The sequence below is a fragment of the Gallinula chloropus genome, assembly GCF_964237585.1.
Source record: "Gallinula chloropus genome assembly, contig: HAP1_SCAFFOLD_506, whole genome shotgun sequence".
In the NCBI taxonomy this organism is placed as follows: domain Eukaryota; kingdom Metazoa; phylum Chordata; class Aves; order Gruiformes; family Rallidae; genus Gallinula; species Gallinula chloropus.
This window is the reverse complement of record NW_028168606.1, coordinates 1-20,269: the sequence shown is the minus strand read 5'-3', so window position 1 is coordinate 20,269 and position 20,269 is coordinate 1. Positions and strand designations below refer to the sequence as shown.

General features: G+C 58.7%; 1 protein-coding gene across 1 annotated transcript in view; it reads right to left on the bottom strand.

Annotated features, from left to right (window-relative positions):
- Positions 1-20,168, bottom strand: part of TNPO3 (transportin 3) — a gene marked incomplete at its 3' end in the record, with an annotated part of 34,642 nt that extends 14,474 nt beyond the window's left edge. Inside the window, exons 1-6 of the mRNA XM_084280672.1 lie at positions 19,995-20,168; positions 13,948-14,148; positions 13,289-13,362; positions 12,183-12,339; positions 6,182-6,325; positions 4,085-4,260 (exon numbers count right to left, since the gene is read on the bottom strand). Of these exons, the coding sequence (XP_084136798.1) occupies positions 4,085-4,260; positions 6,182-6,325; positions 12,183-12,339; positions 13,289-13,362; positions 13,948-14,148; positions 19,995-20,120 (878 nt within the window). The 5' untranslated portion in view covers positions 20,121-20,168. The remainder of the gene's footprint in view (positions 1-4,084; positions 4,261-6,181; positions 6,326-12,182; positions 12,340-13,288; positions 13,363-13,947; positions 14,149-19,994) is intronic.
- Positions 20,169-20,269: the final 101 nt, after the last annotated feature.

Genomic DNA, 20,269 nt, shown 5'->3' with positions numbered 1-20,269 from the left:
AAAAGTAAAAGGGAAAAAAGGAAAAAAATCTAAAATTTAAGTCAAATAAAGTAAAATTTTAAAAGGAAAAATAAAGTAAATTTAAAATTAAAATTTAAAACAAGTAAAATTTAAAAGAAGGTGAAAATAAATTTTTTAAAGTGAAGATTTTAAAAAGTACCAAAGTTTCAAAAATTCAAGGAAATCAAAAATTCTAAAATGAAGATCAAAAAGTAAAAGTGAAAGTTTAGAGAAGTGAAAATAAAGTAAAAATCAGGTAAAAAAGGAAACAAAAAAGTAAAATAAAAAGAGGAACTAAAGTAAAAAGGAAGTAAAACTAAAGCAGAGCCCAGTAAAGCCCAGTACAACCCAGTAAAAACCATTAAGCCATCGGCCTGGGCTTTGGTGTTCCTGTTCTGGGGAGGTGGGGGGGTCCCACCGTGAGGTGTCAGCCTGGAGAGGAGAAGGATGTGGGGGGCCCTTCCAGTCCCTTCCAGTCCCTGAAGGGGCTCCAAGGAAGCTGGGAAGAACTGTTCCCAGGGCAGGGAGTGCTGGGATGGGGGGTGATGGGTTAAACTGGGACAGGGGAGCTTGAGGTTGGGGATGGGGGAAAAGCTCTTCCCTCTGAGGGGGGTGGGTCACTGGGACAGAGAGGTGGGGGAGGCCCCATCCCTGGAGACACCCAGGGTCAGGGTGGCTGGGGCTCTGAGCAGCCCTGGATGAAGGGATGGAGCCTCCCAGCCAAACTGGGAGGAGCTGTGGAGCCGCCCAGTCCGACACTGGAGAGCTGGGCAGAGAGGCTGAGGGTCAACCAGGGCACACACAGGCTCCTGCACCCAGGGAGGAGTAACCCCCAGCCCCAGTTTGGGTGTGGGGGGACCTGCTGGGAAGCAGCACTGGGAAAAGCCCTGGCAGTGCTGGGGGGACACTGGGCTGACCCTGCCCAGCACCGTGTCCTCAGGCCAGCAAAGCCAGCAGCATCCTGGGGGTACCAGGAGGAGCATGGGCAGCAGGGCAGGGGCTTCTCCTGCCCCCCTGCTCTGCTCTGCCCTGGAGAGGCCTCGTTTGGGATGGGGGGTGTGGGGCTGGGCTCCCCGGGGCAGGAAGGACAGGAGAGGGGGCAGCAAAGGGCTGTGGGGGTGCTGAGGGCACCAGGACATCTCTGGGGCAGAGAGGCTGAGGGACTCGGGGCTGCTCAGCCCGGGGAAGAGGAGCCTGAGGGGGATCTGCTCAGTGCTGAGCAACCCCTGAGGGGTGGGCTCAGGAGGAGGGGTCAGGCTGTGTTCAGGGGGGCCCAGGGACAGGCCAAGGGGCCGTGGGCACAGACTGGAGCAGAGGAAGTTCCCCCTGAGCCTGAGGAGGAACTTGTGTGCTGGGGGGGTGGCAGAGCCCTGGGCCAGGCTGCCCAGAGAGGCTGGGGAGTCTCCCTCCATCCCTGGAGACACCCAAATCCCATGACCCTGTGCAGCTCAAGGGTACCCTGCCCTGGGGGTGGCACTGGGTGGTCTCCAGAGGTCCCTCCAGCCCCCACCGGTCTGTGGGTCTGTGCTGAGCTGACCCCATGGGATCTCTGAGGCAGGAGGGACCTTGATTCATCTGGGCAGTGACACTTGGACTTGGTGTCCCCATGAACCATGAATGCCCCTTGTCTGTTGAGAATCATGAGCTGGAGTGGTGATGGAGACACCTCCAGAGTCCCCTCACAGCTGGAACGTGTTCTTCTGGGTCTCTTTGAGGTGTCTCAGGAGGAGGGGTCACTCTGAGCACCCTGCTCTAGTGAAGATGTCCCTGCCCACAGCAGGGTGGGACTGGATGGGCTTGGAAGGTCCCTTCCCACCCACCACACTCGATGCTTGGATGAAGACTCAGTCCTCACAAGCCCAGGACAAGGGGCTGACAACCCCATCCTCTTCCAACAGGGACCAGGAGAGCCAGAGACACACAGCAGGATGGGGCAACCTGGTCTAGTGCAGGGTGTCCCTGTCCCTTGCAGGGGGGGTTGGAACTAAATGATCTTTGAGATCCCTTCCAAACCAAAGCAGGCTGTGATTCTGTGATTCACAGACCCAAAGCAGCAGGAACATCAGGTCCCTCCTTAACCCAGGCTCCTCCAAAAACTCAGGCTCCTCCTAAACTCAGGCTCCTCCAAAAACTCAGGCTCCTCCTAAACTCAGGCTCCTCCTAACCTCAGGTCCCTCCTACCTTCAGGTCCCTCCTAACCTCAGGTCCCTCCTTAACTCAGGTCCCTCCTTAACTCAGGTCCCTCCTAAACTCAGGCTCCTCCTAAACTCAGGCTCCTCCTAAACTCAGGTCCTTCCTAACCTCAGGTCCCTCCTAACCTCAGGTCCCTCCTAAACTCAGGCTCCTCCTAAACTCATGTCCCTCCTAACCTCAGGCTCCTCCTAAACTCAGGTCCCTCCTAAACTCAGGCTCCTCATAACCTCATGTCCCTCCTAACCTCAGGTCCCTCCTAACCTCAGGTCCCTCCTAACCTCAGGTCCCTCCTAAACTCAGGCTCCTCCTAAACTCGGGCTCCTCCTAAACTCAGGTCCCTCCTAATTTCAGGCTCCTCCTAACCTCAGGTCCCTCCTACCTTCAGGTCCCTCCTAACCTCAGGTCCCTCCTTAACTCAGGTCCCTCCTTAACTCAGGTCCCTCCTAAACTCAGGCTCCTCCTAAACTCAGGCTCCTCCTAAACTCAGGTCCTTCCTAACCTCAGGTCCCTCCTAACCTCAGGTCCCTCCTAAACTCAGGCTCCTCCTAAACTCATGTCCCTCCTAACCTCAGGCTCCTCCTAAACTCAGGTCCCTCCTAAACTCAGGCTCCTCATAACCTCATGTCCCTCCTAACCTCAGGTCCCTCCTAACCTCAGGTCCCTCCTAACCTCAGGTCCCTCCTAAACTCAGGCTCCTCCTAAACTCGGGCTCCTCCTAAACTCAGGTCCCTCCTAATTTCAGGCTCCTCCTAAACTCAGGTCCCTCCTAACCTCAGGTCCCTCCTGAAGGAGGGAAGGGGGAGAGGAGAGACTGGGGGGAAGTTCTTTGCAGAGAGAGTGGTGAGGGGCTGGAAGGGGCTGCCCAGAGAGGGGGTGGGTGCCCCGTCCCTGGGGGTGTCCAAGGACAGGTTGGCTGGGGCCCTGGGCAACCTTGTGTAGCTCCAGGCCTGGAGGTTGGTGTCCCTGCCTGTGGCAGGGGGTTGGAACTCTGGGACCCTTGGGGTCCCTCCCAACCCAGCCCAGTCTGGGATTCTATGATGTGAACAGGGTGTTTCACTTCCAGGGTGTACTGGTGCAGTGTTTGCTGATCTGATCTGCTCAGGTACCCAAACTAAGAACAATCAACATCTCTAGAACACAGATGGAGTTGAGTCAGCACAGCAGGATGCTGAGGAGTCCAGCCTGGCTCAACGTCTCCCTGTGCCACTTGGGTGCAGTTGTACCACACCCCTGGGATACAACCCTGTGCAGAGCTCTGGAGACATCTCAGCTCCCCTGGGGAGCATCTCAGTGGGTTTTGCTGAAAAGGCAATCTGTCTACACTCCCACACGTGGCTTTCACACTCAATTTCTGTCTATCCAGAACATTTCACCCAAATCCCCTGTACAAAAAGGCCAGGGATCTCCTGGAGAGAGTCCAGAGGAGGGACAGAGATGCTGAAAGGCCTGGAGCATCTCCCCTGGGAGGAAAGGCTGAGGGAGCTGGGGCTGTTCAGCCTGGAGAGAAGAAGCCTGAGAGGGGATCTGATCACTGGTTCTCAAGAGCTGAAGGGTGGGACCCAGGGGGCCATGGGCAGCCTCTGCTCAGTGTCTGTGGGGACAGGACAAGGGGCGATGGGCTCAAGTTGGAGCACAGGGAGTTCCCCCCCAATGTGGGGAAGAACTTCTTCCCAGTGAGGGTGAGGGAGCCCTGGGACAGGCTGCCCAGGGGGTGTGGAGTCTCCTTCTCTGGAGAGATTCCAGCCCCATCTGGACACCGACCTGTGTGACCTGTCCTAGGGACCCTGCTTTGGCAGGGGGTTGGACCCCATGAGCTCTGGAGGTCCCTCCCAGCCCCTGTGATCCCGTGATCCTGTGAACAAGGACGGTGTTTCTGGGTGATGGGACTTACTTGTCGAGGTCCTCACGTGCCACAGCCATGTGGTAGGCACTCTCCAGGGTGAGGACCCCCTGGAAGAGCTGCAAGGCCAGGGGCAGGTTGGTCTCCACGTTCTCGATGGCGTAGAGGGCTGAGCAGACGCAGTCGGAGGCGGCTTCGTGGAGGTTGGACGACGTCTTGTCTTGTTGCTGGAAGGGAAGGGAAGGTCAAGGAGGAGGAGGAAGAGGAGGAGAATGAGGAGGAGGAGGAAGAAGAGGAGGAGGAGGAAGAAGAGGCGGAGGAGGAGGAAGAAGAGGAGAAGGAGGAGGAGGAAGAAGAGGAGGAGAAGGAGGAAGAAGAGGAGGAGGAGGAGGAGGAGGAGGAGGAGGAAGAAGAGGAGAAGGAAGAAGAGGAAGAAGAGGAGGAAGAGGAGGAGGGGGAGGGGGAGGGGGAGGGGGAGGAGGAGGAAGAGGAGGAGGACGAGGAGGAGGAGGAGGAGGAGGAGAAGGAGAAGGAGAAGGAGAAGGAGAAGGAGAAGGAGAAGGAGAAGGAGAAGGAGAAGGAGAAGGAGAAGGAGAAGGAGAAGGAGAAGGAGAAGGAGAAGGAGAAGGAGAAGGAGAAGGAGAAGGAGAAGGAGAAGGAGAAGGAGAAGGAGAAGGAGAAGGAGAAGGAGGAGGAAGAGGAGAAGGAGAAGGAGGAGAAGGAGAAGGAGAAGGAGAAGGAGAAGGAGAAGGAGAAGGAGAAGGAGAAGGAGAAGGAGAAGGAGAAGGAGAAGGAGAAGGAGAAGGAGAAGGAGAAGGAGAAGGAGAAGGAGAAGGAGAAGGAGAAGGAGAAGGAGAAGGAGAAGGAGAAGGAGAAGGAGAAGGAGAAGAAGGAGGAGGAGGAGGAGGAGGAGGAGGAGGAGGAGGAGGAGGAGGAGGAGGAGGAGGAGGAGGAGGAGGAGAGCTCGGTGGTGGGACGTGGGATGAGATGGTAACGGGGGATGGATGGACACAGTCTAGAGAGAAGGGATTGAATGTTCCCTCCTCTGGGGTAACTGGCTGCTCTGCTCCTCCTCCTGGAGTCACCTGAACCATGAGGAGAAGGTTGGGGGTTGGTTCTGCTGGAGATACTGGTTGTCACCAGCCTGGCCTGGGGGGTGAAGGTGGCTGGTGGCCGTCCCAGCGTGAGGACAGGCACTGGTGGTGTCCCCAGGGCTGGGTGTTGGGTCCAGTTCAGTTCAACAGCGTCATCAGTGACCTGGGTGAGGGGATCTGATGTTCCCTCAGTCAGTTTGGGGGTGACACTGAGCTGGGAGGATGTGTGGGTCTGCCTGGGGGTGGGGAGGGTCTAGAGAGGGGTCTGGCCAGGCTGGAGCCATGGGCTGAGCCCAAGGGGATGAGGTTCAACAGGGCCAAGGGCAGAGTCCTGCCCATGGGACACAACAACCCCCGGCAGCTCCAGGCTGGGGCAGAGCGGCTGGAGAGCTGCTGGGAGAAGGACCTGGGGGTGTGGGGTGAGCTCAGCCTGCCCAGGAGCCAGCAGTGTGCCCGGGGGGCCAGGAAGGCCAAGGGCAGCCTGGCTTGTGTCAGAGCCAGCGTGGCCAGGAGGGCTGGGGAGGGGATTGTGCCCCTGGGCTGGGCACTGGGGAGGCTGCAGCTGGAGTGCTGGGTCCAGTTCTGGGCTCCTCAGCACCAGAAGGACATGGGGGTCCTGGAGTGAGTGCAGAGAAGGGCAACCAGGCTGGGGAAGGGGCTGGAGGGCAAATCCTCTGAGGATAAGCTGAGGGAGCTGGGGGTGTTGAGCCTGGAGAAGAGGAGGCTGAGGGGAGCCCTTCTCCTGTGCTGGGAAGTGGGGCTGGAAATTTGGGATGATGTCCCCTGACTCATCTCCAAGGTGGACAACAGGAGCTGGTTCTACACTCCTCCCTGCCCAGCTGTGGAGAGGGACAGCCCACTCTGGGGAACTGGTGGAGGTACAAACCAGAGCCTTCCTACTCCAGATGGGAGGGATGAAGCTCACACAGCTCATCCTCCTCACTCCCACAGCGTACGTGGAGAAACCAGGTCAACCCTCACTCCCGGGTGGGAAAGAGACACCAGCCTGGCACCCAAAGCCCACCCCAACCTCAGCCCCCCTAGAGAAACTCACCAGCACCTCGAAGAGGAGGGACAGTAACTTGCTGTTTGCCATGAAGGTGCTGTCCAGGACCCCCAGGTTGAACCAGCTTCCCAAGCACCGGAAGATCTTGATGAGCATCTTCTCGTCGTTGCCCGTTTTCTCCACACAGGTCATCTACAGCAGGAGGAGCAAGAGCTGCTTAGGACCCCCCAACAGCCAACTCCAGGAGCAAAAGATGACAGAGCTTTTGGAAAAACACCTTGGGGTGTCTGCAATCAGCAGCAAGAACTTCTCCAGGAAGCTCTGAGAGGGAGGGACCTGGCCAGAGCTTCTCTGGTCACCCTGTGCCAGGGCCTCCCCCAGGAAGGATTTTGCCCCCCAGCCCCTCTCCATCCCCCTCCTGCAGCTGGAGGCTGTTCCCCTGGGCCTGGCCCTCCCTGCCCTGGGCACCAGCCCCTCTCCAGCTCTCCTGGAGCCCCTCAAGGGATGGGAAGGGGCTCAGAGCTCTCCCCAGAAGCTTCTCTTCTCCAGGCTGAGCCAGCCCAGCTCTCCCAGCCTGGCTCCAGAGCAGAGGGGCTCCAGCACTCGCATCCTCAGGGCTGCTCTCCATCCCATCTCCCCATCCATCACTTTATCCATCCATCCATCCATCCATCCATCCATCCATCCATCCATCCATCCATCCATCCATCTCTCCCTCCATCCATCCCTCTATCCATCCACCCCATCCATCCCTCCCTCCATCCATCCCTCCCTCCATCCACCCCATCCATCCCTCCCTCCCTCCTTCCATCCTTCCATCCATCCATCCATCCATCCATCCATCCATCCATCCATCCATCCATCCATCCATCCCTCCCTCCATCCATCCATCCCTCCATCCATCCATCCATCCCTCCATCCATCCATCCATCCCTCCATCCATCCTTCCATCCATCCATCCATCCATCCATCCATCCCTCCATCCATCCATCCATCCATCCCTCCATCCATCCCTCCATCCATCCATCCATCCATCCATCCATCCATCCATCCATCCCTCCATCCCTCCATCCATCCCTCCATCCATCCCTCCATCCCTCCATCCCAACATCCATCCATCCATCCATCCATCCATCCATCCATCCATCCATCCATCCATCCATCCCTCCATCCCAACATCCATCCATCCATCCATCCATCCATCCATCCATCCATCCATCCATCCATCCATCCATCCCTCCATCCATCCCTCCATCCATCCATTCATCCCTCCATCCCAACATCCATCCATCCATCCATCCATCCATCCATCCATCCATCCATCCATCCATCCATCCATCCATCCATCCATCCCTCCCTCCATCCATCTAGAGACAAGGATCTCATGAGGAACAACCCCCCAACACTTTGCCCAGGCCTAAGCAGGTGACATCCTGGGGGTGTCCAAGGCCAGGTTGGCTGGGGCCCTGGGCAACCTTGTGTAGCTCCAGGCCTGGAGGTTGGTGTCCCTGCCTGTGGCAGGGGGCTGGAGCTCTGGGACCCTTGGGGTCCCTCCCAACCCAGACCCTTCTATGATTCTATTATTCTATGATTGCTCTTCCCTCACCCACTGGCCGCTGGTGGCCACAAGAAGATGAGCCCAGCACTAAATCCTACGTGGAAAACATGGATTTGTTCTTCAGACAGCTGGTTACACCGGGAAATCTCCAGGCAAGAGGTGGGAGAAGCCTGAGGAGAACATCTCAGGACAGAGCCAGGACCCTTTGTGATCCAACATCGTCCCTCCGGAACGGCAGCGAGCAGCCGGAGCGAGGTGACGACCAGGCTTCTCTGAGGTGTCCTAGGAAGAGTGCCAGGGTGCTGGAGACAGCTGGGAGGGGTGGCAGGGGGCTGAGGAAGGTCAACAGAGGTTGGGGAGCGAGCAGAGGACTCTTCCCAGGACAAGGAAGTCAACAGGGAAAGCACAACTGGGATCAGTGGGCACGGTGTGGATCTCTGGTGTGGATCCCTGCTGGGATCAGTGTGGCTTTGGAGGGGGGAAAAGGTCTTCTGGAGCCAGAGCTGAGTCTCTGCTCCCACAGCTCAACCCTCAAGTCCCAACACGTCCTTGATGACGATTCTCCTTCCTTTGGAGCCTCTGGAGTGACTCTTGGGGGACCCATCCACCAGCAGCAGGTTCCACACTCGTGTCCCTCTTCCAGACCCTCCCCGTGGCTTTCTGACACCACAGGAGCAGAAGAAGTGGTGTGGAAACAGGACAGGGATCTTCTGGAATGGTTCTGAGGCTGGATGTGAAGCTAAACTGAGGCCTCCCAGCCTCCAAAGTGAAGTGGGGCTACCTGAGTTTGGGTTGGGACCCACTGGAGATGGGGATCCAGGGGGAAGGGTCACTGGGACTGGAGCTGGAGGGGAGGGTGCAGTGAGGTGGGGGTTGTCCTCTTCTCCTCAGGTCAAGAGGGAATGGGCTCAAGTTGGGCCAGGGGAGGTTCAGACTGGACAGCAGGAGACATTCCTTCACCAAAAGAGCTGTGAAGCGTTGGCCCAGGCTGCCCAGGGAGGTGGTGGAGTGGTTGTCCCTGGGGGTGTCCAAACAATGGGCAGATGAGGTGGTTTGGGAGGTGGTTCAGTGGTCATAGTGGTGTAGGGCTGGTGGACTTGATGATCTTGAAGGTCTTTACCAACCTTGATGAGTCCAGGACAAGGTGAGAGGGTACAACCCAGAACACCTTCCATCTGCTGGGGGGAGGGCAAATTTCAAGCCATTTCCAGAGGATTTGATGCTTTTTAACTTGTTTGGGGAGAACCCAAATCCCCCTTGCTGGGGGCCTGAGGTTGTGCATGTCAATCTACAGCTGCCTCCCTGTAGGTGGACAACAAGACCCTTTAATCAGTGGCACCAGCACTGATTTACTCCTCCTTGAGACAAATGACAAAGAGCAGGAAGCAAAGAACAAACTAACAAGAGAAGAAACCAGCTCCCAACCCTTAAAGGATAAACCAAGATCATTGTCTGGGTTTGGGTTTGGCCAGGAAGCTCAGGAGGTCCATCCACACCTACAGGGCTTGGGCACTGGGGTATCTGAGGAAGAGCATCCAAAAGGAAAAGAGGGAAAAACAATCCAATCCAAAACCCCCTCAATGAATCACAGAACCTCAGAAGGCTTTGGGGTGGGAAGGGACCTCAGAGATCACCCAGTTCTCACCTCCCTGCCATGGGAGGGTTGGAATTCAGGAGGAATTTCTTCACTTGAGAGGGTTGTCAGGCACTGGGACAGGCTGCCCAGGGAGGTGCTGGAGTCACCATCCCTGGGGGTGTTGAAACAATGGGTAGATGAGGTGATTGGGGAGATGGTTTAGTGGTTATGGGGGTGTAGGGCTGGTGGTTGGACTTGATGATCTTCTGGAGTCCCCAACATAAGGATGTGGATCTTCAAGAGGAGCCACAAAGATGACCCAAGGGCTGGAGCAGCTCTGCTGTGAAGCCAGGCTGGGAGAGCTGGGCTGGTCCAGCCTGGAGAAGAGAAGGCTCTGGGGGGACCCTACAGCCCCTTCCAGTCCCTGAAGGGGCTACAAGGAAGCTGAGGAGTGACTTTTGAGAAGGTCCTGGAGTGACAGGATGAGGGGTGATGGGTTTAAATTGGAAGGGGGGAGATTTAGGTTGGATTTAGGAAGAAATTCTTCCCTCTAAGGGGAGTGAGGCCCTGGCACAGGGTGCACAGGGAGGGAAGTGGGGCTGCCCCCTCCCTGGAGGTGTCCTGGGTTGGATGGGGTCTTGAGCAGCCTGGGCTGGTGAGAGGTGTCCCTGCCCATGGCAGGGGGTGGGACTGGATACTCCTTGAGGTCCCTCCCAGCCCTGCCCATTCCATGGTTCTATGATCTTTGAGGCCTTTTCCAACCTTGATGATTCCATGAAACACGAGTCTGGAGGAGGAGGAGGAGGAAACACGAGGAAGAGGAAGGGATGAGCAGCAAGAGAAGAGAAGCAAATCCCTGGGAAAGACATTTCCCTCCTCTCCAGCTCCTGAAGGCAAAGCCAGAGCCTTCATCCCATCTCCATCCATGGATGCTGCCCACCAGAGCCAGGCAAGACACAAAGAAGAGTTGGTTGAGGGTGGAGAAACCACGGTCACACTGAAAACCAAACCCAGGTGGATGAGGAGGAAGGGTGACCCCTGTCCAACCAGCAAAGGGAGGTGGTGAATCCATCACTGGGGATGAGAAAATCCAGCTGCAGGACAATTCCCCATGGAGAAATCCATCCCCAACCAGGTCCTGAAGAGCGTGGTGGTTCCTCCTGTCTTCAGATGCTGCAAGGAAACACCCCAGACCTCCAGCCCATGAGGAAGGTGGGGGTGTTAACCAGCTGCTGGGCGTGCTACGCTCGGATGGAGGCTGGGAATCTTTCCTTCTCTGGAGAAGCAGCGTGGAATTGAGGATGTTAAGGAGAAGCCCACACTCTGTTTGAAGCCTGGGGTCAAGGATCAGGTGGGCTGCTCACCTGCTGAGTTCAAACACCACTGAAGGATGCACAGAGTCTCCCTCTGGAGAGCTCCAACGCTCCGTGGCTGAGGGAACCTTTGAGGAACCATCAGGACATTCAGCTGTGGTCTCCTTATCCAGCTGATCCTCATCATTCCAAGATCAACATCCCAAAGGGATGTGGGAAGAGAGGGATCACAGGTCCCCAGCGACCTCCTTCTGAGGCACCCAGAGATGGAGACGTGTGCTGACACGGAGAGCGACGGCCACGCGCCTGTAGCAGCCCCAAGTCACTCCTTAAACATCAAACAACCCAAAACTACCATGGGAAGCAGGGGAATCCAGTCCTGATCAAGCACAGGATCAACAGTAAGGACCTTTTCCCCAACCTCCACACATGCAGCCCAGCTGAGAGGCTGAGGAACTCATGAAGGTTCCCTCAAGAGCTCCATCTTCACAGGCACGAAGAACCCAACTATGAGAGCCCTGGGACAGGCTGCCCAGGGGTGTGGAGTCTCCTTCTCTGGAGAGATTCCAACCCCTGTCCTAGGGACCCTGCTTTGGCAGGGGGGTTGGGCCTGATGATCTCTGGAGGCCCCTTCCCACCCCTCCAGCTCTGTGAGTCTGTATTTTCATCAGCTCAGAACTGAGATCATAGAATTATAAAATGTTCTGGGTTGGGAGGGACCCCAAGGGTCCCAGAGCTCCAACCCCCTGCCACAGGCAGGGACACCAACCTCCAGGCCTGGAGCTACACAAGGCTGCCCAGGGCCCCAGCCAACCTGGCCCTGAACACCCCCAGGGATGGGGCACCCACCCCCTCTCTGGGCAGCCCCTTCCAGCCCCTCACCACTCTCTCTCCAAAGAACTTCCCCCTGATATCTCATCTAAACCATGGATGCCCTGGGAAAACCAAACTCTTCCCAACTCCATGGCTCATGGGAAGCCTGGAATCATTTCCCCCCGGCTCCAGCTTCCATAGGGAATCCCACATTCCCAGCCTGGGCTGGGTTGGGAAGGACCTCAAGGGTCCCAGAGCTCCAACCCAGGGGAACTTGAGGAGGTTCAGCAGATCCAAAGGCAGGGTCCTGCTGCTGGGTTGGGACAACCCCCCTTTATCCATCCAGGGCAGGAGATGAGGGGCTGGAGAGCAGCCCTGAGGGAAAGGATTTGGGGGGACTGGTGGGGGAGGAGAAGCTGGACAGGTCCCCCCACATCCTTCTCTTCTCCAGGCTGAACCAGCCCAGCTCCTTCAGCCTCTCTCCATAGGAGAGGCACCTACCCCCTCTCTGGGCAGCCCCTCACCACTCTCTCTGCAAAGACCTTCCCCCCAATCTCTCCTCTCCCCCTTCCCTCCTCCAGCTTCACTCCAGCCCCTTGTCCTGCCAGTCTCTGCCCTTTAACAAGCCCATTCCCCTCCTGTTCCTCCACCCGATCATCACAAAACTCCTCACTTCACACAGACCAACTTTCCAACCCCATCCCAACCTGGAGAAAAAACCCCAATCCCTGGAGGAGGAGCTCCTTTAGGAGCTGAGAGGGGCTTGGTGGCAGTGCCAGCCCACCTTACCAGCAGAGAGATGACTGTGCTGGAGTAGTAGGCCAGGTCCTCTATGATCTCGGTGCGGCGGTTGGCCCCGATGCGCAGGGACCGGCTGTGAACCTCCTCGGGCAGCACCGTGAGGATCTCCAGGAGGAAGGGCAGCGATGTCACGTCGGTGCTGTACCTGGAACGGTGGGAAGGATGGAGAGGGAAGGGTTGGGACACACACACACACAGCAAAGCCAGTGTGGGGAAGTTAAATCCTAAGAGTCGTGGAATGGGCTGAGTTGGGAGGGACCCCAAGGGTCCCAGAGCTCCAGCCCCCTGCCACAGGCAGGGACACCAACCTCCAGGCCTGGAGCTACACAAGGGTGCCCAGGGCCCCAGCCAACCTGGCCTTGAACACCCCCAGGGATGGGGCACCCACCCCCTCTCTGGGCAGCCCCTTCCAGCCCCTCACCACTCTCTCTGCAAAGAACTTCCCCCTGGTATCTCAGCCCACCCTTCCCTCCTTCAGGAGGGACCTGATTTTAGGAGGAACCTGAAGTTAGGAGGGACCTGAGTTTAGGAGGGACCTGAGGTTAGGAAGGACCTGAAGGTAGGAGGGACCTGAGTTAAGGAGGGACCTGAAGTTAGGAGGGACCTGAGGTTAGGAGGGACCTGAGGTGAGGAGGGACCCTCTCTGCAAAGAACTTCCCTCTAATATCTCATCTCCCCCTTCCCTCCTCCAGCTTCACTCCAGCCCCCTTGTCCTGCCAGTCTCTGCCCTTTAACAAGCCCATTCCCCTCCTGTTCCTCTGCTCCCTTCAGGGACTGGAAGGTGCTGTAAGGTCCCCCCAGAGCCTTCTCTTCTCCAGGCTGAACCAGCCCAGCTCTCCCAGCCTGGCTTCACAGCAGAGCTGCTCCAGCCCTTGGATCATGTTTGTGGCTCCTCTGGATGTTCTCCAGCAGGTCCATGTCCCTCTGGACACAACCCTCTGAGCTCCTCCAGCCCATACAACCAGCCTCAGGACAGCAGATCCCATGGGAACAGGGTATTATCCCACCTTGGGATGCCCAACAGCAGCAGGGAGGGTGTTTCTCCAGCTGCTGGAAGAAGAACCAAGGGTTTGATGACACCAAAGGTCACTTACTTCTCAACCAGTGTCTGTACACAGCCTTTCCAGGAAGCCATCTGCAAGGCCAGGTCAGCTATTGCTAAAGCGAGCTGAAAGGGGGAGAGAAAACAAATACATCCCATAATTCAACCCCTGGCTGTGGAGATGTATGGACAATGGGAATGCTGTCTGGAGAATGGAAGGATTTGTGGGAAGGGGGTGAGGTTTCCCTCCTGCCTTTGTCCTGGTCACCCAGGGTGGGATGGATCACGGCTTCACCTGCGGCGTGCGTGGAGCACGGGGCAAAGAGCTGTTCCCCATCTCAGCCTCTCCAAGCAGCAATCAGGAGGGTAAGTTAATTGATTGGATGGAATAATTAAGGAGGGTGAGGGATTTTGTGCTTGGGGAGGGACAACTCGGGTAGCTGAGGGCATCCAGTGATGTTCTCCACGCCGGAGGAGAAGCGACTGAGGGATTTACCTCAAGAAACCAAGTGAGGATTGAGCAAAGCTGGAGTTGGCCAACGTTGGTGGGACCTGTGGGCAGGTGAGGAGGGGAAGGGAGAGTGGTGTGACAGGAGCTGGGCTCCCATCCTCCTCTCAGCACCAAGCTGGGCTTGAACCCTGTGGGGTTGGAGGTCCAAAAGCAGCCCCAGTTTCCCCCCCCACACCACCCCAAAAGCGGTCGGTACCCACCTGGGTGACGATGACCGGTGAGAGGTCTTTCAAGTTCTGGATGTGGGAGAGCAAAGAATCCCGTAGGGAAGCGTGGGAATCCGTGGGGAGCTCGTAGAAGGATGTCTGGATCTTCATCTTCATGGTCTGGGCTGCGAAGTAGCACGACTCCACATCCTGACGGATCTGCAGCAGCTGGTCTGAGATCTCCCAGGCGTGGACCTGGAGAGGTGGGACAGGGAGGAAAGGGTGGTGGGGGGTTAAACTGGGAAAGGGGAGATTGGGGTTGGGGGTTAGGGGAAGGTTCTTCCCCTCTGAGGGGGGTGGGTCACTGGAGTATGTTGCCCAGAGAGGTGGTGGAGGCTCCATCCCTGGAGACATCCAAGGTCAGGGTGGATGGGGCTCTGAGCACCCTGCTCCAGAGAAGGTGTCCCTGCTCCCTGCAGGGTGGGGCTGGGTGGGCTTGGAAGGTCCCTTCCCACCTTAGACATCCCATGGTTCTATTTTGGGGCTGCTGTATGTGGTTCTTTAGTAAGACAGTAGTAGATCCCTGCCCCAGGGTGCCCAGAGAGGTGGGGGAGGCTCCATCCCTGGAGACATCCAAGGTCAGGGTGGATGGGGCTCTGAGCACCCTGCTCCAGTGAGGATGTCCCTGCTCACTGCAGGGTGGGATGAGATGACCTCTAAAGGTCCCTTCCCACCTTAGACATCCCATGATTCTCTTTTGGGGCTGCTGTATGTGGTTCTTCAGTAAGAGAGTAGTAGATCCCTGGCCCAGGTTGCCCAGAGAGGTGGGGGAGGCCCCATCCCTGGAGACATCCAAGGTCAGGCTGGATGGGGCTCTGAGGGACCTTATCCAGTCAAGATGTCCCTGCTCCCTGCAGGGTGGGATGAGGTGGGTTTGGAAAGTCCCTTCCCACCTTCCACAGCCCAAGGTGGAACCTTGCACTGAGGCTGAGCCCACCAGCCACCTCTGGGATGATGGAGAAAGGGAAGGAGAAGACCAGAAGCAGCAGATTCTGCCCCCAGAGAAGGGAGTGAGGAGATGGGACAGACCCTGGAGGCACCAAGGGCAGGGAAGAGGGTCAGGAGGTGCCTCAGGTGCTGGAGAGAAAGATGCCCCAGCAGCTCCTGGAGAAGCCCATGGTGGAGTGGGTGTCCTCCCCACAGCCCATGGATGATGATGATGGGGAGCAGAGACTCCCCACCTGCAGCCTGTGGAGACACCTGGAAGATGCTGTGAGCCACGTGGGAGGAAGGTCCTGGTGAGACCTGCAGCCTGGAGACACCCCACACCAGAGCAGGTTGGCTGGGTGGGGGCTTGGGACCCCCCCTGGGGGAGCAGGCTGGGTCTGGGGGACATGAGAGACGTCCTGTGACAGCACCCACAGCTGGGACCCACGCTGGGGTGGCTGGAGAAGAGCTGCAGCCCCGTGGGGAAGGGCTCATGGGGAGGAATTCCCAGGTGGGGAGAGAAAAGGATGGTTCCATTGGAGGGTTGAGCAGCAGGACAGAGCCCTGGGACAGGCTGCCCAGGGGTGTGGAGTCTCCTTCTCTGGAGAGATTCCAGCCCTGACCTGTCCCAGGGACCCTGCTTGGGCAGGGGGTTGGACCTGATGATCTCTGGGGGGCCCTTCCAGCCCCTCCAGCTCTGGGGGTCTGGGATTGTTGAGTCCAGGAGTTAACCCAGCAGGGCCAAGCCCTCCTTAAGCCACATCTCCAAGCACCACTTTCCAAACCCCCATGGTGGCTCCCCCAGCCCTTCCTGGTTCTTCACAATCCTTTCCTGAAGGAATTTTTCCTCATCTCCAACCTGACCCTGCCCTGGGGCAGCTTGAGCCCACTGCCCCCCCTCCCAGCTCCTGTCCCCTGGCTGCAGAGACCATCGCCCACCTCTCTGCACCCTCCTGCCAGGGCAGGGCAGGTGGGGAGAAGGGCTCCCCTCAGCCTCCTCTTCTCCAGCCTCAACACCCCCAGCTCCCTCAGCTGCTCCTCAGAGGATTTGCCCTCCAGCCCCTTCCCCAGCCTGGTTGCCCTTCTCTGCACTCGCTCCAGGACCCCCATGTCCTTCTGGTGCTGAGGAGCCCAGAACTGGACCCAGCACTCCAGCTGCAGCCTCCCCGTGGGGAAGGGCTCACGTTGCAGAAGCTGGTGAGGGACTGTCTGCCATGGGTGGGACCCCAGGGTGCAGCAGGGGGAGGGGATGGAATGAATCCCCCACCCCACCCACCCTGCTGAGAAGGAAACCAACTTGTTGCAAGGGACTGAGCAAAGCCCCATCTCCCAGTCCTGCCCCCCTGTGCTGTGACCTCTGCACTGGGGAGGCTGCAGCTGGAGTGCTGGGTCCAGTTCTGGGCTCCTCAGCACCAGAATCCCAGAATCCCAGTCTGGGATGAGTTGGGAGGGACCCCAAGGGTCCCAGAGCTCCAACCCCCCTGCCACAGGCAGGGACACCAACCTCCAGGCCTGGAGCTACACAAGGTTGCCCAGGGCCCCAGCCAACCTGGCCTTGAACACCCCCAGGGATGGGGCACCCACCCCCTCTCTGGGCAGCCCCTTCCAGCCCCTCACCACTCTCTCTGCAAAGAACTTCCCCCTGATATCTCCTCTCCCCCTTCCCTCCTCCAGCTTCACTCCAGCCCCTTGTCCTGCCAGTCTCTGCCCTTTAACAAGCCCATTCCCCTCCTGTTCCTGGGGTCCCTTCAGGGGCTGGAAGGTGCAATGAGGTCCCCCCACAGCCTTCTCTTCTCCAGGCTGACCCAGCCCAGCTCCCTCAGCCTCTCTCCATTGGGGAGCTGCTCCAGCCCCCCGATCATCTCTGTGGCTCCTCTGACCCCTCTCCAACAGTCCCACATCTTCCTTGTCCTGGGGCCCCAGCTCTGGACACAGGACTCCAGCTGGGGCCTCACAGGGCAGAGCAGAGAGGGACAATCCCCTCCCTGTCCCTGCTGCCACCCCTCTGCTGATGGAGCCCAGGATCCCATCGCCCTTCCCTGCTGCCAGAGCCACTGCTGGCTCAGGGGAAGCTTCTCCCCCACCAGAACCCCCAGGTCCTTCTCAGCAGGGCTGCTCTCCAGGAGCTCTTCTCCCAGGCTGGATCCATGGCTGGGATTCCTCTGGCCCAAGTGCAACACCTGACACTTCCCAGTGTTGAACCCCATCAGGTTCACCCAGTCCCACCTTCCCAGCCTGTCAAGATCCCTCTGGGTGGCTCCTTTCCACGTCCTTCTTGAGGACACTGAGGTCCTGGAGCGAGTGCAGAGAAGGGCAACCAGGCTGGGGAAGGGGCTGGAGGGCAAATCCTCTGAGGAGCAGCTGAGGGAGCTGGGGGTGTTGAGCCTGGAGAAGAGGAGGCTGAGGGGAGCCCTTCTTGCTCTCTCCAGCTCCCTGGAAGGAGGTTGTGGGGAGCTGGGGCTCAGCTCCAGTGCCAGGACAGGAGGGACAATGGGCTGCAGGTTGCACCAGGGGAGGGTCAGCTCAGGAAGGAGGAGACATTTCTTCTCCCAAGGAGCAGTTGGGCATTGCAAGGGGTTTACTCAGGGGTTGCCCTTTCTTTACTCTGAGGTTGGGGAAGCCCCAGAGAAGCTGTGGGAGCCCCTGGATCCCTGGCAGGGACACCTCTCACCAGCCCAGGCTGCTCAAGGCCCCATCTAACCCAGGACACCTCCAGGGAGGGGGCAGCCCCCATGTCCCTCCCTGGGCACCCTGTGCCAGGGACTCACCCCCCTCAGAGGGAAGAATTTCTTCCTAAATCCAACCTAAATCTCCCCCCTTCCAATTTAAACCCATCACCCCTTGTCCTGTCACTCCAGGCTGGTCTGAACAGTCTCTCCCCAGCTTCCTTGTAGCCCCTTCAGGGTCTGGAAGGGGCTATAAGGTCCCCCCAGAGCCGTCTCTTCTCCAGGCTGAACCAGCCCAGCTCTCCCAGCCTGGCTTCACAGCAGAGCTGCTCCAGCCCTTGGGTCATGTTTGTGGCTCCTCTGGATGTGCCCAAACAGCTCCATGTCCTTCTTGTGCTGAGGGCTCCAGAGCTGGACCCAGCACTGCAGGTGGGGTCTCCCCAGAGCAGAGCAGAGGGGCAGAATCCCCTCTCCATCTGCTGCCCACACTCCTGGGATGCAGCCCAGGATGGGGTTGCCCTTCTGGGCTGTGAGAGCTCATTGGTGGCTCCTGTCCAGCTTCTCCTCCCCCACCAATCCCCCCAAATCCTTTCCCTCAGGGCTGCTCTCCAGCCCATCACCTCCTGCCCTGGATGGATAACGGGGGCTGTCCCAACCCAGCACCAGGACCCTGCCCTTGGCTCTGCTGAACCTCCTCAAGTTCCCCTGGGCAGGGGTTGGAGCTCTGGGACCCTTGGGGTCCCTCCCAACCCATCCCAGGCTGGGAATGTGGGATTCCCTATGGAAGCTGGAGCTGGGGGGAAATGATTCCAGGCTTCCCATGAGCCAGGGAGTTGGGATGAGCTTGGTTCTGCCAGGGGATCCATGGTTGAGATGGGATACTGGGGGATGTTCTGTGCAGAGAGAGTGGTGAGGGGCTGGAAGGGGCTGCCCAGAGAGGGGGTGGGTGCCCCATCCCTGGGGGTGTTCAAGGCCAGGTTGGCTGGGGCCCTGGGCAACCTTGTGTAGCTCCAGGCCTGGAGGTTGGTGTCCCTGCCTGTGGCAGGGGGGTTGGAGCTCTGTGATCCTTGGGGTCCCTCCCAGCCCAGCCCAGGCTGGGATTCTGGGATGATTTGGGGAGCAGGGGGGATGCAGAGGGGATGGGTGGGTTCCTGGGGGCTGTGACACCCCCCACCCAGGACGTGGCCCTGGGGAGGAGGAACAGGGCTCCAGCCTTAAGCCTCCCCCAGCCAGAGCTCAGGAGGTGGGAGGAAGGAAGGAAGGGGGGGAGGGAGGGAAGGAGGGGAAGAAGGGAAGTAAGGGAAAGGAGGGTAGGAAGAGGAGAGAGGGAGAGAGAGGGAGGGGGAAGGGAAGGGGAAGGGAAGGGAAGGGGAAGGGTAGGAAGAAGAGGAGGGGGAGGGAGGGAGGACGTTGGAAAAGAAGGAGAGGAGGAAGTGGAAGAGAGGAAGGGAGGGAAGGATGAGGAGGAAGGGAAGGAGGGGAAGAAAGGAAGTAAGGGGAAGGAGGGTAGGAAGAGGAGGGAGGGAAGGAGCGTGAAGGGTGGGAAGAGAAGGAAGGGGAAGGGAGGAAGGGAAGGAGGAGGAGGAAGGGGAAGGGAGGAAGAGGAGGGAGGGGAGGAAGAGGAGAAAGAGAAGGAAGAGAAGGAAGAGGAAGGAGGAAGGGAAGGGTAGGAAGAAGAGGAGGGAGGTAAGGGAGGAAGGGAAGAGAGGGAGGGGAGGGGAGGAAGAAGAGGAAAGGGAGGGAGGGAAGGGAGGAAGGGCAGCGAGGAAGGGAGAGGAGGAAGAGGAAGGATGAAGGGAAGGGTAGGAAGAAGAGGAAGAGGAGGGAAGGAAGGGAGGAAGGGAAGGGAGGAAAGGAGGGAAGAGGAGGAAGAGGAGGAAGAGGAGGAAGAGGAGGAAGAGGAGAGAAGAGGAGAGAAGAGGAGAGAAGAGGAGAGAAGAGGAGGAAGAGGAGAGAAGAGGAGGAAGAGAAGAGAAGAGGAGGAAGAGGAGAGAAGAGGAGGAAGAGGAGAGAAGAGGAGGAAGAGGAGAGAAGAGGAGGAAGAGGAGAGAAGAGGAGGAAGAGGAGGAAGAGGAGGAAGAGGAGGAAGAGGAGGAAGAGGAGGAAGAGGAGGAAGAGGAGGAAGAGGAGGAAGAGGAGGAAGGATGAGAAGTGAGAGAAGGAAGGGGAGGAAGAGGAGGAAGAGGAAGGGAGGGAAGGAAGGATGAGGAGGAAGGGGAGGAAGAGAAGGAAGAGGAAGGAGGGAAGGATGAGGAGGAAGAGGAGGAAGGGGAGGAAGAGGAAGGGAGGGAAAGGAGGAAAAGGAAGGGGAGGAAGGGGGGGAGGGCAGGATCCCCCGTCCCGCCGCGCCCCGCTCACAATCCCCCGTCCGTCCCGCACCCCCAGCCCCCCATCCCCCCCCCCCATCCCCCCCTCCCCCTCCCCACCCCCCCTCCCCGCAGGCCTGACCGATCTCTGCAGCTCGCCCAGCCAGCAGCTCGCCCGCTCCTTGCCGCTGGGGTCGGGGTCGTGGTAGAGCGCCTGCACGGCCTGGTACACGACCTGCAGGCCGGGCTTGGCCCCGCCGGCCTCCATGGCCCCGCCGCCGCCTCAGCGCCGCCCGCCGCCCGCCGCCGCCATCGCCCCCCCCAGCGCCGGGCCGGGCCGGTGCCCCGCGCAGCGCGGCCCCCGGAAACACGCGCCCGCCGCGCTCGTTCCGCTTCCCCCCTTCCTCCCTTCCCCCC